The 26,695-nt window shown below is 59.7% G+C and overlaps 2 protein-coding genes across 8 annotated transcripts; one reads left to right on the plus strand and one right to left on the minus strand.

The window, feature by feature from the left end:
- On the plus strand, positions 1 to 8,650 carry KLC3 (kinesin light chain 3). Of its 4 annotated transcripts, none has more exons than XM_069549182.1 (13): positions 1 to 231; positions 3,878 to 4,143; positions 4,661 to 4,891; positions 5,194 to 5,263; positions 5,703 to 5,922; positions 6,280 to 6,367; positions 6,445 to 6,546; positions 6,823 to 6,996; positions 7,577 to 7,667; positions 7,742 to 7,782; positions 7,868 to 7,974; positions 8,115 to 8,178; positions 8,429 to 8,650. In XM_069549182.1, exons 2-13 carry the CDS (start codon positions 3,886 to 3,888, stop codon positions 8,498 to 8,500), a joined length of 1,518 nt encoding a protein of 505 aa, XP_069405283.1. In that variant the 5' UTR covers positions 1 to 231; positions 3,878 to 3,885; the 3' UTR covers positions 8,501 to 8,650. The 4 variants fall into 4 exon arrangements, with proteins under 4 accessions (XP_069405283.1, XP_069405286.1, XP_069405287.1 ...); XM_069549185.1 differs by having other exon boundaries at positions 149 to 231; positions 5,197 to 5,263; XM_069549186.1 differs by lacking the exon at positions 1 to 231 and adding an exon at positions 363 to 446.
- ERCC2 (ERCC excision repair 2, TFIIH core complex helicase subunit) lies at positions 8,283 to 25,002 on the minus strand. 4 transcript variants are annotated; one of them, XR_011248429.1, is made up of 23 exons: positions 24,674 to 24,777; positions 24,257 to 24,356; positions 22,239 to 22,316; positions 22,094 to 22,156; positions 21,799 to 21,912; positions 19,484 to 19,600; positions 19,285 to 19,401; positions 18,843 to 18,966; positions 18,656 to 18,752; positions 18,439 to 18,572; positions 18,138 to 18,306; positions 16,058 to 16,176; positions 13,642 to 13,711; positions 13,496 to 13,565; positions 13,302 to 13,403; positions 12,257 to 12,320; positions 11,642 to 11,763; positions 10,173 to 10,912; positions 10,003 to 10,075; positions 9,727 to 9,797; positions 9,491 to 9,634; positions 9,242 to 9,385; positions 8,283 to 8,853 (listed from the first exon to the last, which is right to left on the minus strand). XR_011248429.1 is itself a non-coding variant. In XM_069549180.1 (23 exons), the coding sequence occupies exons 1-23, from the start codon at positions 24,676 to 24,678 to the stop codon at positions 8,761 to 8,763; spliced, it is 2,283 nt and encodes a 760-aa protein (XP_069405281.1). In that variant the 5' UTR covers positions 24,679 to 25,002; the 3' UTR covers positions 8,283 to 8,760. The 4 variants fall into 4 exon arrangements, 2 of the variants coding, with proteins under 2 accessions (XP_069405281.1, XP_069405282.1); XM_069549180.1 differs by having other exon boundaries at positions 10,173 to 10,265; positions 24,674 to 25,002; XR_011248430.1 differs by lacking the exon at positions 13,302 to 13,403.
- Between the last annotated feature and the right edge of the window lie 1,693 nt (positions 25,003 to 26,695).

Raw genomic sequence — 26,695 nt, forward strand, 5'->3', positions numbered from 1 at the left:
GACTACCGGCTAAACGCGCGCACAAGGCTCTACTACTCCCGCAGCGCTGGGGCGGCTGGGCTTAACTTTCCAGGAGCGGCGGGCGGGGCCGGTCTCACCTGCGGGGCGGGGCTGCGGGCCGCCCCGCCCCGCCCCGCGGAGGAGCCGCCCGCGGCCGGAGACTGCGGGCGCAGCTGCGGGCGGCGGCCGTGCGTGCGCAGCGCGGAGAAGCGGGACTTGGAGCCGTTCGCGGTCAGTTGGGCGCCAGGAGTGTGGGGTGGGAGTCCCGGGAGCCGAGAGGATGGAGGCGGGGGCAGAGGGTGTGGGCTGGGCCTGGCACACCCCTGGGACCAATGGCCTGGAGACGGGGACGGGCCTTGGGGTCCCTGGACGCCCCCTGTCCCGCTCTCGGGCTCTCCCGGGTCTGGAGGGCGCGCTGGGGCCGCGCCCCCTCTCTCAGGGCGCAGGTAAACAGGCGCGAGGACGGGGCGGGGCCTGGGAGAGGGAGGGGGCCCTTGTGACGGCCCGGCCGGCTGGCAGGCTGGCGGGCTGTGAAACCGGGGTGCGCGGGGCTCAGCCGGCCGGCCAGGGGTAAGTTGTGTGGTTTGGGGAGCGGTCCATACACTCCCGCTGCAAGTGTATATGTGCGTGGATATTGGGCGTGAGTGTGCACGAGAGATGGTGTAGAAAGCTCAGATGTGTGTGATGGTGTCAAACGGTGCGTACAGATGTGGGTACAGGTTGGTACCGGGGATGGCCTGTCCGTTTAGCCCTGCGAGGGCACCAAAGGACCGTGTGAATGATGTGAAACTTTCAGTGGTGTGAAAATGTGGGCCACCTCTGATGGTGAGTCTGTAATGCTGTGTGTGTGTGTGTGTTTGGCAGAGTTGAACTGTTTATAGGGTTAGGTATGTGACCGAGAAATTGCATGGCCGTGGTTGTCTCTCTGATGGTAAGACTGGTGGGGGCGGGGATGGCAGGGAGGTGTGTGCTGTGGGGTACAGGATGGATGTGTGGAGTGTGACTGATTATTGTGGTCAGCTGTGTGCTGGTACACACGAGGCTGAGCAGGTGAAGGGGAGTGTGCTGTTTGGGAGGATGTGTGAGTGTGGGAGACGTGTCAAGGACAGTCCGAGTGATGCGTGGCTGTGGTCGAGCTGTATGTATCTCTGTGAGCGGTACTCTATGAGGCCGTGTCTGGAACAGTCGACTCAGCTGTTCGAGGTTGTGCTTGATGTTGTAGGAGGTTGTATACGTGAATAAGGGTCATGGTTGTCAAGATGACTCAATGAACTGGCGTGGTCGTGAGTGATCATTTATAGGACTTGCGTGTAAGGTGTGAAGCTGTTAATAAGTCTGATGTGATATACGCACACACATGTACAACGTACATGGAGATCGATATGTGCGTGAACACATACACATAGGGAAAGAGGGAGATTCGGGGTGGAGAGCCTGCAGTGTGCAAAACCCCTGTGGTTGCACACCTGCCCTTGCTCTGTGTCTGAGTGGATGTGATTGTGAGCATGTGCGCAGGTGTGAAAAGCGCAGCGCTGCTTTCGGGGATGCCACGGGTGGAGTGAAGTCAGCCTGCGAGTCTGTGCATGAGAACGTGGAACTCCGTGTGTCTCCGTGTGTCTGTGCCGTGGGCACCCGCTTGCGAAGGTGTAGGAGCCAGCATCGGGTCATTCGCACATTCGTGCGTGAAACTCTAGTGTGTCTGTGTGTGGCCGGGCAGGGGCGGTGGAGGAAGCGGGGAGGAACGATGACAGGTCCACCGCGAGTCCTGGGAGCCTAGAGGGAGGGAGGCGTGGGATGGAGGGCTGGCGCTGGCAGGATGTGGAGGTGTGGGAGAGTGCATGTTCAAGGAGACAGTCCGAATGGGAGTGACTTGGGATTGGGTTACATTTTCACAAGTGAAGAGGGGTGAGGGAGGGGGGTTTATTTGTGTGCTGGCTTTTAGTTTCAGGGGTGCAGCAAAGTGATTCGGTTGGATTTTCTCTTTATTTTTCCCATTGTTTTCCACTGTAAGTTATTATAATATATTGAGTACAGTTCCCTGAGGTTTACAGTAGATTCTTGTTGGTTATTGATTTTACATGTGTATATGTTAACCCCAGTCTATCCCTCCGCACCCTCTGCCCCCTTTGGTAACCATACGTTGTTTTCTGTCTGGCGTTTTATTTCTCCTTCTTATCGTTTGGTTTGGTTTTGGCTGTGCTGGGTCTTCCTTGCTGCGTGGGCTTCTCGTCAAGGTGGGTTCTCCTGTTGCAGAGTACAGGCTCTAGGCGCTTGGCCTCCACAGTTTCAGCTCCCCGGCTCTAGAGCGCACGCTCAGTAGTCGTGGTACACTGGCTTATTGCTCTGTGGCATATGGATCTTCCTGGACCAGGAATTGAATCTGTGTCTCCCACATTCTCAGATGGATTCTTTACCACTGAGCCTCCAAGGAAGCCCACAGCCTTTATTTCTGAAAGGAAAATGTACCTGTCTGTTGGGTTCTGTTTTTCAGAGGGGAGTGTATGTGTGTTATTTTCTTTTTTTTTTTTAATGCTTATTTATTTGTTTGGCTCTGCCGGGTCTCCATTGCAGCACCTGGGTTCATTAGTTGCAGCATGCGAGCTCTAGTTCCCTGAACAGGGATTGAACCCGGGACCCCTGCAATGGGAGAACGGAGTCTTAGCCGCCAGGAAAGTCCCTACACATGCTGTTTCTGGAAGAAGAATATGTGTGTGTGTGCCTGAGTTAGTGTGTTGCACTAGGTTGTATTTTGAAAAGAAAACGCGGATGTGAGTGGGTGTGTTGAGTTGTATTTTTAAAAGAGTGTGTGTGTGTTGTATTTCTGAAAGGAGACTGTGTATTGTTGTATTTCTGAGATGGAGTGTGTGTAGAGGCATATTTCTGAGAGTGTGTCTTGTGTTATATTTGAAATAACGAAGAGTATGTGTCACATATCCGAGAGGAGAATGTGTATAGCATGGTTTTAAGAAGGGAGGGTCTGCGTGTGTTGAGGTCTGTTTCTAAGAGGGGAGTGTGTGTCCCAGAGACATCGTCCCCAGTGTCGTCGACCTTGTCACCCCCATACAACCCCATGCAGTCCCACATTTGGGACCCCCCCCACCCATTACCATCTGGGACTCAGACCCTCATCTGTCACATGGCCTGTGTGACACCCCTGGGCCATGCCTGCCACACGTGTGTTCCAGCACGCCTTGGGCTGGCCGGGCCTGTCTGCAGTGAAGGGGGGAGCCGGTTTCCTCTGGTCTGTCAGCTCCTCAGGTCCCCAGGAGTTGCCACATGTGGGGACCCTCCCTGACCTCCCCAGTACCCAGGCCTCCTCAGCTTCCCGCACCCCAGCCCCATGGCCCTCTCCTCCGCCCCACCCCACCCCCAGTGGTCTGACTGGTTCCCAACAAAAACACCCTGAGACTGAGCTCACGGAGAGGCTGCCGCCTCCACACGTCCCGCCCCACACGCCCAGCAGGGGAGGGCACCTCCGTCCGGTCACACAGCCGGGCTGGGGGATCCGGGGTCCTTGGGGTCGGGAGGGCTGACCAGGTGAGCTGAGGGCAGGTGGGCAGCCGTTGGATGGCTGCTTGGCTGTCTGGGTTAATTCCACACCGGGAAGGTTTGGGAGTTGTCCTCGGGGCCGGGCCCCGGGGCTGAGGACAGGCGAAGGAGACCAGAAAGTTTCCAGCTGCGGGCTCGCCAGGATGGGCGTGGGACAGGTTGCCGGCTGCAGTGAGCAAAGCATGGAGGCAGAGGGCTGGCCGGGATGGGCGGATGGGGCGATGGCTGGGAGGGGATGTGTGGCCCAGTGACGCGGAGGCCGAGGGGTGGGCTTGCCTGGCCCTGGCAGTGACCACCAACCCCCCACCCCGGTCCTGGTCCCCCCCAGGAGCAGCCATGTCCGTGCAGGTGGCGGCCCCAGGAGGCGTGGGGCTCGGCCCAGAGCGCCCAAGCCCCGAGGAGCTGGTGCGGCAGACGCGACAAGTGGTGAAGGGGCTGGAGGCCCTGCGGGCAGAGCACCGGGGCCTGGCCGGGCACCTGGCGGAGGCCCTGGCGGCCCAGGGCCCGGCAGCTGGCCTGGAGCTGCTGGAGGAGAAGCAGCAGGTGGTGAGCCACTCGCTGGAGGCCATCGAGCTGGGGCTGGGCGAGGCCCAGGTAGGTATGAGGGGGGCACTGTCTGCAGGGGTGTGGCTCAGGCCTGGGGGGTCGCCCAGGGGTGAGGGGCCAGGCGTGCTGGGGGGCGGTCTGGGCAAAGGGGGGCCTAGGGGCACCTGGCCCGGGACAGGGAGCCTCTAGTCCCGAGATGGGAGCCCTAGCCTGCAGTTGTAGGGGGGTTCCTTCTGTGTGGCAGGGATTCCTGAACCAGGTGGGGTCCTTCCATAGAAGGGTGGGTCCCGGGCAGACTTCCGGGTTGCCTGGGTGGGATATGACGTGTCCCTGTGTGTGATCTGTGTGTCTGGGTGAAATGGGAGGGAGGGGTCCCCCCCACAGGATCGGGGTGTGGCCCTGGGACTCGCTGAGCATCCCTGGAGCCACGTCGGAGGGCTGTATGTAATCTGGGGCACCCTGGCTCGATTTGAGGCCCTGGGCTGGGTGGGGGCCGTCTGGCAGGGTGGGGGCCGGGCGTCTGACTCGCCGCCCCCCGCCCCACCGCCCCCCCGCCCCCCGGCAGGTGCTGCTGGCGCTGTCGGCACATGTGGGCTCGCTGGAGGCGGAGAAGCAGCGGCTGCGGGCGCAGGCCCGGCGGCTGGCCCAGGAGAACGCGTGGCTGAGGGAGGAGCTGGAGGAGACCCAGCGGCGGCTGCGGGCCAGCGAGGAGGCTGTGGCCCAGCTGGAGGAGGAGAAGAGCCACCTGGAGTTCCTGGGGCAGCTGCGGCAGTACGACCCGCCTGCAGAGAGCCAGGTGTGGCCGGGCTGGCAAGGCGGGGGCCCCCAAAGCACCCCTTGTCCCTCTGCAGAGCCCCCGCCTTCAAAGGTTCCCTGGCCCCCCTGGAACCTCTGAAGAACCCACCACAGATCCCAGACCCACTGGAACTTACTCAGAAGCCTGCCCCACGCCCAGCTGCCCCACAAAGCCCCAGGATGCTCCCAAGCCCTCAGGAGACCCCTGCCCACCACCTCCCTCAAGCCCTGGGGTTCAGGACCCCCGTCTTGGAATCAGACTCCCAAGCCCCGTGACACCCTACTTTCCTCCTCTCTCTGCAGCAGCCTGAGTCCCCCCCTCGCCGGGACAGCCTGGCCTCCCTGTTCCCTAGTGAGGAGGAGGAGCGGAGAGGTGGGTGCGGCCTCAGCCATGGAGGATGGGAGGCCGAGGCTGGGGAGAGCGCATCTGAGTCGATGGACCCCGAGGTCTCTGGGGAGGATGGGGCAGCTCAGGGCCAGGTGTCAGGAGGGTGAAGCAGGTGGCTGTGTGTGTGTGTCGGGGGGTGGGGGGGGCGGGCAGTAACAGAGCAGGTGAGGCTGGAAAAGCTGGAAACCAGGCCTGTCATGGCGACCACAGCTCCAGGAACCAGGTGGCTCCCGCGCGTCCATCCCACAGGCCAGGCCCCCTCCTACGGGCCAGTGAGATGCCTGGGATTCCCATCTCGGGAACCAGTGCAGGGGCCTGCGGTCCCAGGGACCAGGGGTGGCTTTAGGGGGGCATGTGTCCCCTGGTGTGTGGGCTGGGGCAGTAGGAGGCCTGCAGTGACTCGGTGCCCCGCATGCACCCCCAGGTCCTGAGGCAGCGGGGGCCGCGGCAGCCCAGCAGGGTGGCTACGAGATCCCAGCCCGCCTCCGGACCCTGCACAACCTGGTGATCCAGTACGCGGGCCAGGGCCGCTACGAGGTGGCCGTGCCGCTGTGCCGCCAGGCCCTGGAGGACCTGGAGCGGAGCTCGGGCCACTGCCACCCCGACGTGGCCACCATGCTCAACATCCTGGCGCTGGTGTACCGGTGGGGGCCGCCGCCGAAGGGCAGAGGGAGGGACGTTGTTGGGCAGAAGTGGGGGGCCCTTGTGTCCTGCTCTACAGCACAGGGTACCTGCAGGGGTGGGGCGGAAGGGGACGGAGATCTGGGGAGACCACAGAGACCTGGGCAGAGAGTTGGCGTGGGCGAGACCCCCAACAGAGTAGGGCGGAGGCCTGGGGCGGCAGAGGCTTGGCACCCACCTGCGGGCATGCAGGGACCCTGTGCTAGATCTGGGAGGGGTGGGGACACCCAGAAGGGACCCCTGGGGGACGCCACCCATGCTCAGCCCAGCCCACGGCCCCGGCCCCAGCCTAACCGCCTCCCCCCGGGGCTGCTCCACAGAGACCAGAACAAGTACAAAGAGGCCACAGACCTGCTCCACGACGCCCTACAGATCCGGGAGCAGACACTGGGCCCCGAGCACCCTGCGGTGAGTGGGGGCCCGGGAGGGAGGGCAGGGGGCTGTGGGCTGGGCGCCCCTCCCCTGACCCCCTCCCAACCCCCCAGGTGGCCGCCACCCTCAACAACCTGGCTGTCCTCTACGGGAAGCGCGGGCGTTACCGAGAGGCAGAGCCCCTGTGCCAGCGTGCCCTGGAGATCCGGGAGAAGGTACTGCCCGGCCTGGCTCCCGTGGGGCCCCGCCCCACATGGCCCTTCCCCGGACTCTGTGGCTCTTGCGTGACCCTGATTTGTTTTTGTGACCCCAGACCTTTTGTGCCCTTCCCATGTGATATTGTGAACCTAGAACCAATTTGAACCTAGAGTTCCCAGTCCCCTGACTCACCACCCTTGACTCCAGCTACCAACTCATGAGCCTCGTCATGATGGCTGCTGGCAACACGTGGCCTGCCAACCCCAGATGACTTGTGAACCCATGACCCCTAGGTCCTGGGCGCCGACCACCCGGATGTGGCCAAGCAGCTCAACAACCTGGCCCTGCTCTGCCAGAACCAGGGCAAGTTCGAGGAGGTGGAGCGGCACTACGCCCGGGCCCTGAGCATTTACGAGGCCCTGGGCGGGCCCCATGACCCCAACGTGGCCAAGACCAAGAACAACTTGGTGAGGGCACCTGGGGGCGTGGCGGTCTCGGTCTTGAGGCCCCAGCACCGGGCGAGCACCCATCGCTTGATGGGGCCCCATCTCTACCCAGCCCTTGAGGGTGCCCCACGGGGCTGGGCTTCCACACCAGTGAGGCTCGCCAGCTCAGAGGATGTGGAAGGGTCGGGAAACTGGCAGGTTGGTGGGGGCCAGAGAACTGCTCCAGGCAGAGAGGCAGCCGGAGACACTGGCCGGGAGCAGAGAGCATTTGTTGAGCCAGGCCCCCTCCTCAGGACTTTCCCTGGACCATTTCAAGGGCCTTGTGAGGGAGGTGCTCCCACTGCTCCATTGTGCAGATGAGGAAACTGAGGCAGAGAGGGCTGTTGCCGGCCCAAGGTAGACTGGGGAGCAGGCCCCTGCTCAGAGCCAGCAGGGCACCTGCCCTGTGGGAAGCAGTGGACTCGAGCTCCAAGCCCACTCTGCGGGGCTGAGGGCCTGGAGTGCGGGATAAGGCCGGGCCGCTTCCTGGGGGGCCGGGAAGGAGGTGCCGGGTGCAGCGCTTAGATGAGCCAGGATCACCCAGGCCATGCCCTCCCCGCAGGCCTCAGCCTACCTGAAGCAGAACAAGTACCAGCAGGCGGAAGAGCTGTACAAAGAGATCCTCCGCAGGGAGGCCCTGCCCGCCCCGCTCGGTGAGCCCCCAGCCCCTCCCCTGCCCCGGGGGCTGCTCAGCGTTCCCCCCAACAATGTCCCCATCTGTCCCCAGGAGCCCCCAACACAGGCACCACTAGTGACGCACAGCAGCAGGTGAGGAGGGCTTTGTGCGGGCTCCCAGGGGAAGGGCGACCCGGGTGGCAGGGGAGGCTGACCGGCGTCCCGGCGCCCTCCCCAGACCCTTCGTCGGAGCAGCTCCTTCTCTAAGCTCCGGGAGTCCATCCGGCGTGGAAGCGAGAAGCTGGTCTCCCGGCTCCGAGGCGAGGGGGCGGCGGGGGCGAGCGGGTGAGTCTGCCCCTCTCCCCCTGTCCTGCTTGAGGACCGTGCTTGGCTCCCGCCTCCCCTGCGACACAAACTGTCAGGCCTGGTGCCCGAGTCTCCCAGGGTGGGAGCCAGACTCACTGCCACGCCCCATTCCTGGGCAGGATGAAGAGGGCCATGTCACTCAGCATGCTGAACACGGATGGCTCGAGGGCGCCCGAGAACCAGGTGAGGGGACCCCTGGGTCGGGTGGGACAGGCCCAGAGGCTGGGGGAAGACCTGTACAAAGAGCTGGCATTGGTCAGGCTGGCATTGGAATGGACCCCCACACATGAGCACGATGGGTTTTATTTGGGTAGATGCAGGGGGATGGAGGAGTTGGAGTTGGGTAGGGACAAGAAGATGGGCTGGCAGCATAGCCCCGCTGGGCAGGGGCAGCCCCGTGTCCTGCCCTCAGCCGCCCCGTGCCTGTCCCCAGTTCCCCAGGCAGCACCTGAGCGAGGCCTCGCGGACCCTCAGCACCAGCACCCAGGACCTGGGCCCCCGCTAGAGGCGACAGGACCACGTGGCTGCGGCTTCTCAGGAGGAACGGGAGGGGTGGGCAAGGGGAGGGAGTCCTCTCCTCTCCCTGATGGCTCCCCACGGCTCCAGCCTCCCTGAGCTCTACTCCTGAGATTAAAGGCTGTAGATCTGGCAGCTAGAAGGTCTTCCTGAGGTGTCCTGTGGGGACCTCCAGGCCCCTCCCGGAGGCCCCTCTGAGCACCGGGACCGAGGCCGGCTAAGACTCGGGTGTCACGGCCCCGCCTGGCGCTACAGCTGCTGGGCAATCTGCTCGATCCTCCGCAGAGTCTCCTCCGACTCCAGCTGCTCCAGGCTGAGCAGGGACAGGCCCAGCTGGTCCTCCTGGGAGTGAGGAGAAGGGGTGTCAGCTGGCCCACATCCCCCCACAGGGCTCAGTAGTGACAGGAGGCGCCACCCAGGGGCCCAGGACAGGATGCTTGAACTAGAAATGCCCAGTCAACTCGGGTCATCCCGTCCCTGTGAACGGAAGACGGGCCCAGGGAGGGAGGTGGCAGAGCACCAGGTCTGAGCCAGGGAGGACTGGCCTTCCACAGCCCCCATGAGCAGCTCGGGGCACCCGCTGGGGACACACTGGCATCAGGAGCCCTCAGCTCTCCCCCAGCTGCCAGGCACGGGCTGGGGGGTGGCACGCACACAAACCTCCCTCTGGGGCAGGCTGGGGTTGGGGCTCGGGAAGAAAGCCCAGGGCTCTTCCCAGAAGAGGGCTCACCCGGTGGAAGGGCTGTGCCATCTGCCTCAGGAAGTACTTGGCGACCTGGACCCCCTCGTCGACGGTCAGGTTGAGGTTGGCGTCCGTGAGGTGCTCCTGGATCCACCGGGGCAGCTTCCCCCGCTTGTCAGCCCGAGCAAACCGCTGGTGGTGGTGGTGGTGAGGGTGTCAGGACCCTGGCGGGAGGGCCCAGGCACCCGCAGCCCGGCCCTCCCACTCTGGGTGGCGGGGGCCCCGAACCCACCGCACCTTGTCAGCGAAGACCATCAGGCCATAGTCCGTCTTGCCTCTGATGGCCCGACCCACACACTGGGCGGCGTGGCGCATGGCGTCAAAGGTGAGAAAGTCGTTTTCACGGATCTGGAACTGGTCCCGAAGGTATTCCAGCCGTGCCTGTGGGTGCAGAGATGGGGGCCAGGGCCATTTCTCACACTAGCCCCCGGGGAGGCCTTCATGTCCGTCCGCCTGTCCCCGGCGAGGCTCACCTTGAGAATGCGGCTCTGGGTGTAGACGTAGGGCACCCCGAACATGATGACGGCCCGCCCGTAGTGGTGCACTGCGGGGCGAGGGGGAGCGAGAGAGGGCTGACTGCGCGGAGCCCAGGTGCTCTTGCCGTCAGAGGGGGTCCCCAAGGGCCCTGCTGGGTGCCCAGGGATGGAGGGAAGGGGAAGCCCCTGTGTGTGCAAGATGGTGGGTGGGTGGGTGAGGTCCCCCGGGGAACAGAAACGGCCACACGGGCAGGGAGGGCCAAGTCCACTCACCAAAGTCGATTCCCTCGGACACCTTGCCTCGGGCCACTGAGAGCAGGATGGCCCCGCGGCCGTTCTCACAGGCCTGGGGAGGGAAGGCCAGGACACAGACACGTCACCAGGGAGCTGTGCCGCCTCTGGCCCCTCTCCACCCAAACTCCCCTTGTCCCCCCAGTACCCACCTCCTGGTACTTCTCCAGGGCAACGCTGGTCTCAGCCCCATCCTGGGTCTCGATGAAGAGCAGCTTGTTCCTCTGGATGTTCTCCAGGATGCCCTTCAGGGAGGACAAGGGGAGGTCAGGATGTGGGCGGCGGACGGTGGGTTCAAGGACGGGGGTGTCCTGCTTAAACTCAGCTCTGCCACCGACTCCGGGGTGACAGGCCACCCTGTCCCCTGGCCTCAGCCTGCCCTCTGGGGACCAGGGGAGGGTGGTGGCAGGGTCCAGTCTCACTTCTTTGGAAAACCCTGTGATCCCCGGAGGGAACCAATCCCCATCTTCTGGACAAGTGGGGCAGGCAGGTGGCCCGGGTGACCCATCAGGATGCTCCACCCCCAGCTTGTGATTGGTGGGGAGGCTGATGTAGGCCAGGCAGAGCCAATCAGAGGCTGCCTTGAGTTCACATTTGACACTGAAATAGACTCGTGGTTCTGATCTAGGACAGACGTGTGACAGACCAGAGAGAGAACACGGAGGGTCCAGAGCAGCCCCCAACAGAGACCCGTCACCTGTGCCACTCAGTGCGGTGGGGGGAGCTCGTTTCAGCAAGTGGGCCTGGAGCGACAGATTTCCAAATGGGGAAAAAGTGAACCTTGACTTACATCCTACACAAAGATGAACCTGCGGTACCTCACAGAGCTTAGATGTCAAAGTTAAGACTACAAAACTTCTAGATGGAAGCACAGGAGACCATCTCTGGGACCCTAGGGTAGACAGAGGTTTCTTAACTAGGACACAAAAGACACTGAGGACGTGGGGCGCAAGTGGCTGACACTGTGCGGAAAAAGCCTGAGGACGAGACCGAGGTCTTGCCTTTGTGCATGACATTCCCACACACGCTGGTGTTAGCCACGTTCACTTGTCTCACCCCAAAGAAGCGCTTGCTCTAACTTACCCGAGAGCTGTGCTCATGGCACAGAATCATATCCTATCAGGGGCCCAGTGCCCAGCTGTGGTGAGCCCCATCTCCAGAATGCCCCATGACCTCACCCACACAGTCCCCAGAAGGGACTCCTCCAGGCTCTTCGCCCCGAGTCTCTGTTCAGCCTTAATTCTCCGGAACCTTCCTTTAACGGCACAGCACCCCACTACACTCACGCCTGCTACCCAGTGTCTCCACACCACACCATACAAGCTGGAGGGACAGCTGGGGGTAACGAGGAGGGAACCAGGAAGCCCTCAGGTGGGGTGTGGTCAGCCCTCCTGAGGGGCACGCCTCAGAGGAAGGGGCCCAGTGAGGCCGCTGATGTCCTCATTCCTAACCTGGATGTGGGGCACGGTGAACACAGTTCTTTAAGCTGCCCTCTGCGCTTTATACGCTGTCTTGCCACTTGCAATACACATCACCATTTAAAACACAAGAGGAAAGAAGCCAGCAGAGGAGCGAGCTGAGAGCTCAGAGGGTCCGAGCGCGGGGCCAGAGGCGGGCGTACCTGCTCGTACCAGGAGGCCACGGTGCTCTCCATGTATTGGTAGCTGGTGAAGAAGGCCACGATGCCGTCAGGGACCACAGCGGACATCTCCAGCAGGAGATTCCCGTAGTTCCGGATCACCGCTATGAGGGTGAGAGGTCAGACCGTCTCCTGGCCTGGGTCCTCCTCCCCACTCCCCATCAGAGCTTTCTTGTCTGAAACTTGGGGTTCCTAGAAACCCCACTGCCAGCTGTTGACACGCATCCCAATTCTCCTTCCAGACTCATGGGAGGACTGCCCCTTGACCCACCAGTTAGGTGTGGCCATGTGACTTGCCACGGTCAGTGAAGAAAGGGCCGTGTCACTTCCAGGCGAGGAGCTTTACGAGCCAGTACACAACCCACCAGGACCCCTCCCGTCCCACCCCGCCAGCGCAGGGATGTGTCCGATGGTGGAGGTTCCCAGAAGGGAGAGGTTCGTGGCAGGCCCCTACCAACCCACAGCGGCACGAAGCACAGGCAAGAAGCAACCTCTGTGTGAAGCCACTTTGACTTCTTACTGCGTCCCGGTTCATACTGACCGACCCACCCCTCCCCTCCTGGGACCCACACAGACCACCCTCTGTGGGAACCATACCAATATCTTCCCGGGTCTCAAACTTGGAGCTGATGGCCACCTGGTCGTTGCCACGGCCGATGATCTGGAGAGCGTGAGAGGTTGTGATGAGCACGCCGCAGCAGCCGCCCCAGTGTGCCCGCGGGCCGCGGGCTAGTGCTGCTGTGTGCATTCTATAGACACAGCGTCACCAAGTGAACCCTCAGCTACCCTCTTATCTGCGGGCTGCAGATGAGTGACCTCAGGCTCACAGAGGGCGAGTTGCCCGCCCAGGGTCACCCGGCAGACAGACAACAGAGATGGAACTGACCCTAGGTCTGTCCATGTGTCTCACCAGCAAGGACCCTCTAGTCTGCCCCAGCCTCCAGCCAGGCGGTTCCAGGAAGCTGCCCCTCATGCCACTGGCAAAATCACAAAAGCACTGTGTGGTGGAGGGTTCTTACCAGCCCACAAGCCCTGAAGGGCAGCTCCGAAAGCCATAACACTCAGGAAACTCCAGGTGCTTAAGTCTGGCACAAACTCATTTGGTAGCAAGAATTGCCCTGCATGGAGCCTGTTCAGTGTGCTGACGGATCTCCCCTGGTCTGACTCATCAGAATGTTTGCTCAAATATGATTTTCACTAGAGGGATTTGCTCAGACCCCTTGGGAGTATTTCAAGTCTGGAAAATTCTCAACTCTAAAACACATCTGCCCAGTGACTTCAGAAATGGGACCGAAGGCCCATGTTACAAGGTTCATTTCACAGAGAAGAGGACTGAGGCCAAGTGGCAGGGTCACTTAGCAAGGCCACTGCCAGACGACGGGCCAGGTAAAACCCCATTAACCAAGTAGCAGGCCGTGGGCCATGAAAGCCTGTCACACTCACTGTCTCACTAAATCCCCTCAGCCACCCTGGGAGATCAGAGGGGGTGTTCCCATTTCACAGATGAGAAAACCGAGGCTCAGGGAGTCAAACTCAAGCCCAGGTCTGTCAGAACCCAGAATCCGTGCCCTCAGCTGCCTGAGCAGCAGAGAGGAAGGGCGGCCGTCGTCCCACCACCCTCTCTGCCACCTCCCCCATGTACCATGGGGCAGAGGCAGACCCGGGCCAACGTCATGGTGAAGGTCGCCATGGTGACGGGGTGGAAGTCCAGGATCTTGGGGTAGATGTCCAGCGGGGACAGTGTCTACAGCGGGGACAGCAGAGGGATCTCAGCAGGACTGGGCAGGAGCCAGGAGCCCCCGGGGAGGGCTGGAGGCCAGAAGGCAGGGTCCTTACCCCAGATGTGATGATGACGGACTGGAAGCGCTCGAACACGGGTTTGATGGCCAGTGAGGCGTCCATGCAGCTGTAGGGAGCAGACCAGGGTGGTGAGGGCCAGGGCCCTGTGGTCCGCTGACATCCCCCCGGGGGTGGGATCTCACCTGAAGTGCAGGATGGGGTTGGCAATGGTCGGGGTCCTGTCGTCAAAGGGCTCGATGATGATGGTGAAACCTACAGGGGGCCGGCGGGATTCCTTGAGGGCCAGGCATGACTCCGCCCACTCGGCCACGACCCCCCACTTTCTCCCTCCACTCCACTCCCCCTCCCCTCACGTTCCTCAGTGAATGCCACCAGCCATCAGAAGCCCAACGCTACAACCCAGGCCCCTGAGTCCAATATATACCCCAACCTGCCCGCCCCTCCCTTGGGCCGACACCTGTGTGAATGTTCACAGAGGACCCTGAGCCGGGCACCAAAGGCTCACCCCTCGCCCTCCGGGGCCCACAGGGACCCACCACGCCCCTCCAGCCTTCTCCCACCAGTTTTTGTCTGAGCCGTCAGGAGGCTGGTCAGCTCTCCTCCACTGAGCGGTCAGGAGGCTGGTCAGCTCTCCTCCAAAGTCCAGCTGCCCTCTGAGCGCTTCCCCAGCCCCGCCCAGACCGGCCGCCATCGCCCCCTGCCTGGCCCACTGCAGTCGCTCCTCATCCCCGCTCCCTTCACAGCGGCCAGAGGATCCTTGAACTCGAGTCAGGCCACATCCCTCCCTGCTCAGAAGCCCCCAGGGCTCCCCATGACCCTCCCAGGGTCCAGAACTGTCAGGGGGATCCTGCCCCCCCAGCCCCCTTCCCTCTGTGCTCACGGGCTTCCTGCCTGACTTTCAAAACCACCAGGGTCACACACACAAAAGAGCAACCCCACCAGTCATTCCACCCCAGGGCCTCTGCACGTGCCCCACTGTCTGAAAAGCTTCCTGAGGCGGCTGGCTCCTGGTCATTCAGAACCCAGCTCAAATGTCAGCTCCTCAGGAAAGCTGCCCTGGTCACCGCCGACACTGTGTGCATGGTCCAACACAGTGCCATGTTTGTGTCTCGTGAAAACTATCACTTTCTGGAATTATCTTCCGTACCCACATTTACATCTTTGCTACCTGTCTTCCCTGCTAGAATTTAAGTTCTGGGAGTTCAGGAATGAGGTCTTTCATGGTTCCTGCCATCTCCCCAGGGCTGGGCCTGGCCCATTTATTGAGCAAATAAATGAATGAACGCATCCGCATAATCAATTTCACTTCGCAAAGATGTTTTTAAAAATATCATCATGTCCTCTGTGCCAAGCCCAGGACTGGGAACACAGCAGTGACCGAGACAACCCTGGCCTCGCCCTCTCAGGACTCACAGTCCAAGGATAGGGACACAGAGCTGTCCCCAGAGTGACCACTCTGAGTGGGAAGGCTGGGACAGGGGAGCCTAAAGGAGAGGGCCTGGCCCAGCCTCGGAGCCAGAGGGGCTTCCTGGAGGAGGAGGAGACGTCTCTCCTGAGCCAAGAACTGAGGGGTGACAGGGAAGACAGTTGGGAAGATGGGGAAAGCTGTTCCAGGTACAAGAATGTGAGGTGTCGGTAGATGGAGAAGTGGGGAAGAGAGGAGGACGGACAGACCAAGGAGGAGGATGGGATGGACAGAGGGACAGAGGCAGAAAGAAGATTCCAGTGACACTTGCTGCCCATCGGCGCTGGGGTGGGGACGGGCTATCTTCCTGCCAAGGCCAGGCCCGCCCGCGGGCCGTCAGACAGGCTGACCTAGTTTGCTGGATAGAGGAGTAATCCCCGGGGATGAGACTGAGCCCTTGGCAGCTTAAAGCTGATGAGTTGGGGGCAGAATGCTCCCCTGTACCCTCCCAGCAGGCTGGAAATCTGAGCGTCCTCCCCCCAAGGCCCCGCACGACCAGGCACCAAGTCGCGGCCTCTTGACCTCCCACGACTCTCTCTAGCACCCCACCCCGTCCTGGCCCAGCCTCTGCCAGAAGAATCCTCTAAAGCGCAATCTGCCCCTACCTCTCCCTGTTCAGAACCTGCCATGGCTCCCCAGTGCCGCTGGGAGAATGACCACCCCCCCCCACATGCCCCCCAGGGTGAGCGGACCCCGCAGATTCTCTCCTTCCTCTCCTCACGCCACTGCCCACCCCCACCCACCTCCATCTGCAGCCAGAGAGAGCCTTTAAAAATACCCTCCTGAGCACAAGGCTCACTCACTCAAGGGCTGTTTGTGGCTCCCCACTGCCCTCAAAATAAGGCCCAGAGCACTTCCCTGGTGGTCCAGGGGCTAAAACCCTGCACTCCCAACACCGGGGGCCTGGGTTTGATCCCTGGTCAGGGAACTAGATCCCACATGCCGCAACTAAAGATCCTGCACGTCACAACTAAGACCGGCGTGGCTAATAAATTTTAAAACAAATAAATAAAGTCCAAACTTCAGAGGCTGGGCTACCCTCTGGGTACCCTCCCAGGGGCTACCCTCTAGGCCCTGCCGGATCCCAATTCCAGCTGCTGGGGGCCGGCAGAGGCAGGAAGAGGCGAGCTTACCCTTCGCGTAGGTACTGACAAGCGTGGCGAAGTTAGCGAGGAGGGTGAGTGGGGAGAAGTCAGTGAGGTCCGAGATCTCCAAGGTGTGCAAGAGGGAGCGGAGGCGCTCGGCGCAGAACCTGGTGGGGTGGGGGGCGGGCAGGTGAGGGAGGTGGTGGCTGCAGGCTGGATAGCCCCCTCGTCACCGTCAGAGCACGTGCTCACATGCCGTCTCCCCAGCCACCTGGCAGCTCCGGGAGGTCAGGGTCTGGGTCACTCTGTGTCCCCACCTTGTACCACTGCCCATCACGGGGGGCACAGCCACAGGAGGGCACACAGAGCAATAATCTCACAACCCAGAGTCACCGCCCAAATTCTTAGACTGTGAGGAATCTGCCTGTAAGGCAGGAGACCCTTCCTGGGTCAGGAAGACTCCCTGGAGAAGGGCATGGCAATCCACTCCAGTATTCTCGCCTGGAGAATCCCATGGACAGAGGAGCCTGGTGGGCTACAGTCCAGGGGGTAGCACAGAGTCAGACATGACTGAGCGACTAACACTCCAGAGCCACACAGTCCTGTCACATGAGGTAACGCTCTCATACACAGGTTCTCAATCAAAAGGGGCGACCCACGACCACCCCCAGCATCCCACGGTCAGCACGTGAACGCCACACGGCCACAGGGTCACACACTCCCGCCCGGATCTCCACAAGGTCAGTCTCGGCCACAGTCCTCAGTGACACAGCGTTAGAGTTCAGCACGCTCCCAGATGATGGCCTCGGTGACGGCTCCTCCCTCACCGAGCCTGACACAGGCTCTACCAACGGCACACAAGCAAGGCCACCCAGCTTGAGGCAGGGACAGGCCGTGTGTGGAGCGGGAGCACCCAGCTTTGGCGCCAGGCAGACAGTCAAGTTTAAAACCTGCCTCCTGGGACTTCCCTGGTGGGCCAGTGGTTAAGACACCCAATGCAGGGGGCCCAGGTTCAAGCCCTGGTCAGGGAACTAGATCCCACATGCCGAGCAGTGTGCCCAAGAAAAATAAGAAATAAAGTGAATAAAACCTGTCTCCTGTATGTCCTTTCTTCCAGTCTGCCTATCCCCCAGGCTCGATCAGACGGCCCCTGTGTTCCTGCAGCCTCCAGGACACCCCCCCACCCTGAGCCCTGGACTGACCCTGTCTGGGACAGGTCTGTCTCCCCAACTGGACTGTGAGCCCAGGAGGGCAGGGCCAGGGCCGTCTCCATCATTGCTGTGTCCCCAGCACAGAGCAGGCCCTCGGAACACGGACCCTGTGACTCAGATCCCCTCTGTCCTCACAAGTCTCTCGTGAGGGAAGAAGGGTGAAGCCGCACCAAGGGCTCCCACCTCCTCAGAGGCAGAGCAGCCAGGAGCCTCAGAGCCCCACCGGCAGGGCTTCTGGTCACAACCACACACAGTGCCGGGAGGCTTCCCCTCCACGGGACACAGCGTCCTCATCGGCAGCACAAGGCGGGAACTCCGTGTTGTGTCCCCGGGCCGTGGACTGCGAAGCACTCGGCTTGTCACCAGTGCTCTAGACGGGGTGGGTTCCTGGGGTCACTGCTTTGTCATTAAACCACCACAGGAACCTGGGGGTAAAGGGGCTGACCCCCTACCCCTTGCACAGAGGAGGAAAACTGAGGTTCAGAGAAGACCAAAGACTGATTCACAGCACAAAGGAAAAGCAGAGGAAGCTCCACCCCCACTCCAGAGCCCCTCATCACTGGCCCTGCCCCCAGACTGCACCTGAGGGGCTGGCTCCTGCCCAGGGGCTGGGGGGCAATGAGAGGCCCTGGCGGGAGGAAACGGAGTGAGGGGCCCACAGCATTTTCTCCCAGCTCCCATCCCGCTGGCCCTCATCAGGAGCCCCTCTCCAGGGCCACTCCCTCCATGGCCTGGAGTGAGAACACCCCTGAGCACTGGCCAGGGCCCTGGGGTCTCGCCGCCGCCCCCCTCCCTCTGCACACAGTCTTCCATCATACTTCCCGAGGTCAGTTCTCTGATCATGGCTACTGACAAGGGCGCCCACCCCACATCCCCGCCGGGACCCCTCCCACGCCCAGCCCACGCGGCAGCCGCACCTGAGGGGCTTGCGCTGGATGCAGACGCGCTGGGCCAGGCCGCTGAGGAAGGCGGGCGGGCTCTCCTGGACCACATGCTGCACCCGCAGGCGCCACTTGACGTACTCCAACAGGCGGCGCAGGAAGCCCAGGAAGTGCTCGGCCGTGCGGATGGAGCCGGGCACCGCCTCTGCGGGGAGACCGGCTCAGCCAGGCGCCGGGTGGGGGTCGCAGGGCGGGGGGCGCAGGGGAGGGGAGGGGTGGGGAGAGGCGGGGCGGGGGGGCGCGGGGGAAGGGGGCGCAAGGCGGGGGCACGGCTCACCCTTCAGCACTTCGTCGGGCAGCACGGGGTTGGCCAGGTGGGCATCAGTCTCCCGGGCGGCGCTGGCCTCCCGCAGCCCCTCCACCAGGCGGCGGTACTCCTCTCGAAGTCGCTGCTCGTCCGTCTCCTTGATCCTGCGGGGAGTCGAGGTGTGGAAGAGCTGGGCCACTTGGGGGGCAGGTCAGGTGCCAAGGTCTACGGGCCGGGGCACCCCCACCTGAGCACCGTCTTCTGCAGGGTCTCCAGGTTGGCCTGGCACCGATCCAGGGTGCGGCGGGTGAGGTTGACACTCATGGAGTCGATGCAGACGTTGTCTGGGGGCCAGGGAGAGGGCCGGGCTCAGGCAAGCGGACGCAGCAGCAGTGGAGGGGCCACCTCGCCTCCCCGCCCCACTCTCTGCTCACCGATGTTGTGGGCCTCGTCAAAGACAACCACGGCCTTGCGGGCCAGCTCCTTGGACACCAGGTCGGCAATCTTGGGGTCCAGCAGGTAGTGGTAGCTGTATACCACCACGTTGGCATGCAGGATCTGGGGGCCGAGGGGGCAGGGTCACCCCGGCCCGCCTGCCAGCGCCCACCCCCAGGGCCCTGTCGCCTGGTGGACTCCACCAGGTCACATCTCTCCCTCCCAGGCCGGGAGAGGTGAGGCAAAGGGAGGGACACAGGCAGGTGGACAGACAGACGCAGACATGCAGGCAGAGGCAAGGAACAAACAGAAGTGAAGAGGTAGAGACAGACTGAGGAACAGACACAGGCAGACCAACAGGGAGATCTAGGCAGGCAGACAGGCACACCGACCGGCAGCCTGTAACCCTCCCACCCGCCCGCGGCCCCAGCGCCTCCTCACTGAGTATCGGGCCAGGAAGTACGGGCACCAGCCCTGGCGCCGTCCCACGGCCTTCAGGTCATCCAGGTTGTAGATGCCCGTGGGGAGGGGCACCTGGCGCCCGTGGACATCAAATTCCTGGGGTGAGAGGGTAGCTGGGGGTCAGGGGGGTTGACTGCTGCAACTCGCCCTCCCTCACTCCCCGCTGCCCCACAGGTACCTCATAGAAGCGGCAGTGGGGCAGGCTGGAGTCCCGCTGGTACTGCGCCCGCACGTATGAGGCCGTGAGGCTGTGGCATTTCCCGTCCACGTCCTTCCCAAAGCGCAGGGGTGTCACCTGCAGGCCGGGGAGCATCTTAGCAACGGGACAGGCCAAGAACCCCGAGCACGCCTGGAACCCGGGGCTGAACACCTGACGGCTGGTGGGTGGGAGGTCATCCTTTGAGATGACCAGGGTGGGACTTGGGCAAAACTTGTCCTGAACCTGCTTCGTGATTAAACAGTTAAGACACCTGCAAACTTACTGCAAGGATATAAGAGTGGCCCAACTGCTGGGCTCTTATTTTTTTTTAAATGTTAAACCCTAAGACTTCCCTGGTGGTCTAGTGGATAAGAATCTGCCTGCCAATGCAGGGGACACAGGTTCGGTCCCGGATTCGGGAATAAGCCACATGCCGCGGAGCAACTAAGACCGTGTACCACACTACTGAGCCCACGAGCCTAGAGCCTGCGCTCTGCCACAAGAGAAGCCACCACGACGAGAAGCACGCACCGCGACAAGAGGAGGCCCTGCTCGCTGCAGCTAGAGAGTCTGTGCACAGCAGTGAAAGCCCAACACGGCCAAAAATAAACAAAAAAACGAACAAAACATTCAGCCTTGTGCAATGTCGATTATACCTCAGGTTTTGTTTTTAACATTAAGGCTTGAAGAACCTTCAGCATGTAGATTACACTTTATCTTTTAAAATGCTACAACAGCCAGAAACCTTGGCAAGGTCTGAGAACTAGAGGAGGTTCTGATCACAGTCTGAGACCTTCCTTGGCCCTGCCCTGCTCCGAACCCTCCAAGGCTGTTGGTGGCATCATCACAGCCCAGGGCTGCCCTTCCTCGGAATGAAACCGTTCTTTCCCCAGAGTGAGGGCTCTGAGGCTGTGGGCCCTCCCTCTCCCATTTCATCAGTGACAAAGACTGTGCTGCTTCTTTCTCTTTCTTTACATTTTATTATTACTTTTAACAAGCAATACAGGCATTTCCGTGGTGAGCCAGTGGTGAAGATTCTGCACTGCCAATACAGGGGGTGCAGGTTCGATCCCTGGGCGAGGAACTAAGATCCCACATGCCGTGGGGTGCGGCAAAAGACAATAAATAAAAATGGGTGCAAGTGCGTCATATGAGGCACGCAAGGCTCAATGTGTCACAGATGCTCCCACAGAAAAGTATCTTAAAGCTCTGAAAACTTTCGCTAGGACTGAAGCAGAGAGCTAATAGCAAATCTATTTTGAAATTCTCACTTCAGTCCAGACGAAGACTACAGCTATGCTGGTAAGTCCTTCCAAGGCAGCAGGCCCATGGAAGGAAAAAACCGAGATGGAAATATCTGGCGCAAACTTCAGCCTTATCCAGGTCACTATACAGCTCTGGAGACAACTAAGACACCGCCCTGAAGTACAGTATAATACTGCTTATGCCCTTACCACGTTTCCAGAAAACCTACCCCAGCTCATTAACTCTCGACTTCTTACTATCCTAAGGGGGACAGAACCACCCTTGCACGTGTTCCGGACACACAAATGCAGCGATTTACTACATGGTGCCTCTTCATCTGTGGCTCTTACAGTCCTAAGGCAAACTCTTACTTAAAAGCAAGCATCTCAAGGGACTTCTCTGGTGGTCCAGTGGCTAAGACTCCCAGCTCCCAATGCAGGGGGCCCAGGTTCGATTTCTGGTCAGAGAATTAGACCTCACATGCTACAACTAACACCCAGCACAGCTAAGTAAACACATAACTAAATAAAGCGACCTAGCACAGTCGGCCCTCCTGACCTGCAGTTCCCGATCCCACAGATATGAAGCGTCAACTCTACATTACATGACTAATTCATTTCATAGCTAGAAGTCTGTCCTTTTTGACTGCTTCACCCATTTCACCCAGCCCCCACCTCCTTGCCCAATCTATCAACAACGGTATGAAGCAGGTAATTAATTATCCCCATTTTACAGACAGGTGGACTGAAGCCCAGACAGCAGAAATCACGTATGCAAGAGTATATGGTTAGTACGTTTCAGAATCAGGAAACCAGGCCTGCCAGACTCCAGGAGCTACCTCTTCACCTCTCCCAGGCTGGGGGAAGCGGGAAGGCTCCCCGGAGGAGGTGTGCCTGAGCCATGAGTGATGAGAGAGAAGAGAACTTTGCACGCGGTCCCTGCACATCTCCTTGAGAGGTCTGGTCTGGGTGGGGATCTAGAACCCCCGGTTGGATGGAAGGGTTTCCTCAACCCTGACAGTTAGAGAGAGGGGAGGAATGAGCACTCACCTCGGGATGAATACACAGGTTCTTCCGGGAGCTCAGAGCCAGCCCCAAAAATGGCAGCTTCTCGCCCTCCTGTTTCTCATAGAAGCTGAGTAACTTTCGAAGTTCTTCAATCACCTGTTACAGATGATGAGGGAGGGGGGAACTGGCCTCAGTGAAAGTCCAAACCCCTGTCCAGGCAGGTTCTAGCCCCTCCCCCAGCTTTCCACTGGGCTCAAAGCTATGGTGGCAACCACCAGGGGGACAGATGGGTTAGGGGAGAGTGAGGGTGGGGGGCCTGGGATAGCCCAGGGCTCACCTTCTCAATCTCAGGCACAGTCCTCGAGCAGTAGATGAGTTTAGTCACCTCCAGGGGATACGCCTGCCGACAACCATGGGCTCAGCCTCGGCCCCCGTCCAGCCTCCTCCTGCTGCCCCCTCCTCGGGCCCAGGGAGTCACTTACCCGCTGGTATGCCATGATCAGGGCCAACAGGGACACTGTCTTCCCAGTGCCTGAGGGCATCTCCAGGACTCCATGACCCTGTTTGTGGTGGGCAGGAGGGACACGACACAGGCGCTCAAAACTCCAGGGACACAAACTCTGGGACCCTTCCCCCAGAATGAAACCAGCTTGGAATAACAGGACACAACATAGCAGTTAGAAATCTAGGCCTCAGGGGCAGTGGATTTGAACCCCACTTTTGCCACTCTGGAATCTCTGTGGTGGCTCAGACGGTAAAGCGTCTGCCTGCCGTGTGGGAGACCCAGGTTCAATCCCTGGGTTGGGAAGATCCGCTGGAGAAGGAAATGGCAACCCACTCCAGTAATGTTGCGTGGAAAATTCCATGGACTGAGGAGCCTGGTGGGCTACAGTCCATGGGGTCGCAAAGAGTCGGACACAACTGAGCAACTTCACTTTCACTTTGCCACTCTGGTTGAGTGGTCTTAGGCAAGACCTTTCAACCTCTCTGAGGACTCTGTGTCTCTAAAAATTGGCCTACAGTGGTGAAGACTGAGCCTTCACTACCGAGGGCCCAGGTTCAAACCCCGGTCAGGGAACTATGATCATGCAAGCCATGCAGTGCAGCAAAAAAAAAAAAAAAAAAAAAATATAGGGGTTGGGGGGTCTAAGAAGCTCTTCCTCATCGCAGGACTATGACGATTAGGGACAAACTGCGGGCTAAATATTTAGTACAATATCTGATTTGTATGTATGCTAAGTCCCTTCAGTCATGTCCCTTTGCGACCCCATGACTATAGGACTATAGCCTGCAAGGCTCCTCTGTCCACAGGGTTCTCCAGGCAAGAATACTGGAGTGGGTTGCCATGCCCTTCTCTAGAGGATTTTCCCAACCCAGGAATCTCCTGCATTGCAGGCAGATTCTTTACCGTCTGCACTACCAGGGAAGTTCTATCTGATGTGTAGGAGCCCTCTCTTTTAACCTAGCACAGCACTTAACTCTGTGCCTGGCACTATTACTAAGTGTCTTACATCAGAGTATCTCAGCCTCAACTCTCTTGACATTTGGAGGCCGGATACCATATGATTGTGGGGTCTGTCCCCCACTGCAGCAGCAAATGTGGCCTCTACATACTAGACACCAGTTGCACCCCTCCTCCACTAGTATTGACAACTGGGAATGTCTCCACACTTTGCTGAATGTCCTCCGGGGGTCAAAATGGTCCCCAGTTGAGAACTTCTGCCTTACTTAGTGAATTAACCCCTGCAGCCCTCACTAATATGAAAGTGAAAGTAGTGAAAGTGTTAGTCACTCAGTCCTGTCCAAGTCTTTGCAACCCCATGGACTGTAACCTTCCAAGCTCCTCTGCCCATGGAATTCTCCAGGCAAGAATACTGGAGTGGGTTGCCTTTCTCTTCTCCAGGGGATCTTCCCCACCCAGGGATTGAATCCCGGCCTCTTGCATTGCAGGTAGATTCTTTACCATCTGAGCCACCTGGGAAGCCCCATATTAAGCTGAGGTAGGTACTATTACTATGGCTATTCACCAAGGTGAAGACTGCAGAGGGGAGATTAAGTGATGATTTACCCAAGGACACACTACCGTGGGTAGCCAATTCCTGAGTCTCTATATGCCTAAGCCTACCACGGAGCAGTTCAGCCTTTGATAAAGGTCAGCTGATGCTATTTTTAATTACTATTATTTGAGATACCAAGTTTGGCAGCGGGGGCTATCACAAGGACCTCAGATTTCTAAACTCTAGACCAGAGGTCCCCAGCCTCCAGGATCTAATACCTGATGATATGAGGCCTAATGATCGAATGTCTGATAGACCCGATGTAATAATAATAGAAATAAAATGCACAAAAATGAGTTTGAATCCCTCCGTCCGCAAATTGACTTCTCCAAAACTGGTCTTTGGTGCCAAAAAGGTTGGGGACCGCTGTAATCTCAGTCTTAAAGGCGCGTGTTGATCAGCCCCACCTCTCAGGGGGGCAGCGGCGGGCCCGGCCCACCCACCTTGGCATCGAGCGTGCGTTTCAGCTCCAGCATGTACGAGAACTGCTCCGGGTAGATGTAGTCGTAGGGGAAGTAGACCAGCAGCCCGTCCACGTTGAGCCTGGCGGCGGGGGCTGCCGGATCAGTCCCCCGTCCCCTCAGCCCCCTCTCCAGCCCCCACACTCCCCTGCCGCCGGGCCGAGAGCGGTTGCCCGCCGAGCACCGGCCGGCTGGTCCGTCCCGCACATCCCCCCCGGTTCTCTAGCAGCCTCCAGGTCCCTTCGGCATTCCCTCGCTGGCCCTCCCCGCAGCTATCCCCACCCCAGCGCGGCAGCCTCCCTTCGCTCCGCCGGGACCCGAGGCCTGACCACGCGTCCCCGCATCTTCCGGACCCCCACTCCCGCTCGCGAGCCGCGAACCCGGGACCCCCCCTCTCACTTCATGGCGCCGGTCGCGGTTTGGAGCGGCGTCGGCCCGCCTCCCTTATGAATATTCAGGAAAGACAGGCTCCTCAGGGTATCCTCGAGGCGCTGCCCCACCTTCTTCGCGACGCCATTGGCTGAACCTGCCCGTCACTCCCCATTGGAGTGACGTCAGGAGACAGTGCGCGTGCGCACGGCAATTGCGAGAGGCGGGTTCCGGGGTAGGTGTGGCCGGAGGCATCGAGGAGGATCGCCGAGTACCGAGAAGGAAACGCTGATGGAAGAGAACTGAGAGAATCGATCTCATTCGCTGGGATTCGATCTTCCCGCGTCTGTCCAGATTACCTGAGCAGGGGATGCATACTCAATTTTATTCTATTATATTCTTGGTTTTAAGAGGTACACCTCCCTTTCTCCCCAACTTCAATAAAGTAACCAAGTCTACAATGGGAGAACCCAGAGAGGGTCAGAGCCTGGGGGATCATAGAGGGCTTCCTGGGAATCTTCGCAACCCAGGGGCCGAATCAAGGTCTCCCGCATTGCAGGCGGATTCTTTACCATCTGAGCCACCAGGGATGCCCTGTGCTGTACATAGTCGCTCAGTCGTATCGGACTCTTCGCGACTCCGTGCACTGTAACCCACCAGGCTCCTCTGTCCATGGGATTCTGCAGGCAGGAGCTCCCAATTATCATGTCCCGTGTATTTGCGCTTCCTGATTTCCGATGCACGCAGTAGTAACCGCAGTTTGCAGCAAGCAGAAGCGAGCAGAAGCTGGGAACAAGAGCTTAGTTCCTGATCAGGAACTTAACCTCTGGATCTCAGAGGCCAGAGGCTAGGACCTGGATCCCCAGTCGTTGCCTGCCGCGTTAAGAAAAAATTCGGGGGAGGAGGCAGAAGGTAAAGAGAAAAGTAAAAAGTTTATTGGAAAAGAAGAATACATGTGGAAAGACGCAGGGGCAAACTCTGGGATTACACCTTTAGGAAGTTTAAATCTGTTGTAAGGGGACAGTTTTCCAGATCTTGGTCTTCCTTCAGGCCAGTCATCTTGCTTTGTCCCCCCTCCCTCCCCTGAGGTGCCCACTCAACCCTCAGCCAAGATGAATCTGGAGGTGAAGTCTTCTGGGACCAGCAAGCCGCATTATGGCCTGGAATTACCGCCCCCCCCCCCCCACCCCGACTTTTGACACACCGGGAGCCTTTCTGCCGTCGTGGTGTGTCTCCCTTGTCCCAGAAAGGGTGAGGGAGGGGAGCGGAGAGCCCTTAATCCTTTACTCAAACAGTGTTTTGCCCCTCTTTGTCCTTGCCATGATTATTATCTTAAGGTGTTTACAAGAGACAAAGACAGGCTATTTACCCTGTATCTGTTGTTACTTCCATTTCAGAGGGCAAACAGGAGGCTGATTGTAAAGGCCTAAACTGGAGCCCACCTATCTCCTGTCTCAGGAAATGCTAACAGAAGGCTAGTTGTAAGTATCCAGCCTGAAGCTCACTTCTTCCTGCCCCATGAAATGCAAAAAGGAGGCCAGTTGTAAATGTCTAAACTGGAGCTCGTCTGTCTCCTACCTCGTTCCCAGTTTGTTCTCCTGCTCCATGGTGCAAGGAGCATCACTGTGGCATGCCTTAAGGCTCAGGGTCATGTGAGCAACCTCACTAATTGGCTCAACACCCATGCCACCACCGCCACCATCGCGAGTTCTACTGGCACCCCGGCCCCAATTTTCAGAGACTTTACCTGACTTTGGGAGTATATTCTCATTTGTATGACTGTGACAGAATGTTCTTTTTTTTTTAAGTCTTTATTGGATTTGTTACAATATTGCTTCTGGTTTTTTTGTTTTGTTTTGTTTTGACTTTTTGGCCACAAGGCATGTGGGATCCTAGCTCCCCGACCAGGGATCCCTCACCACACCCCCTGCACTGGAAGGTGAAGTCTTAACCACTGGACTGCCAGGGAGGTCCCTAAATGTCCTGTGTTGGTGTAAGTGTCATTATCCCCACTTTGGAGGTGAGGAAACTGAGTCTCAGAGAAAAACTTGC

This window comes from Ovis canadensis, chromosome 14, assembly GCF_042477335.2.
Source record: "Ovis canadensis isolate MfBH-ARS-UI-01 breed Bighorn chromosome 14, ARS-UI_OviCan_v2, whole genome shotgun sequence".
Lineage (NCBI taxonomy): Eukaryota > Metazoa > Chordata > Mammalia > Artiodactyla > Bovidae > Ovis > Ovis canadensis.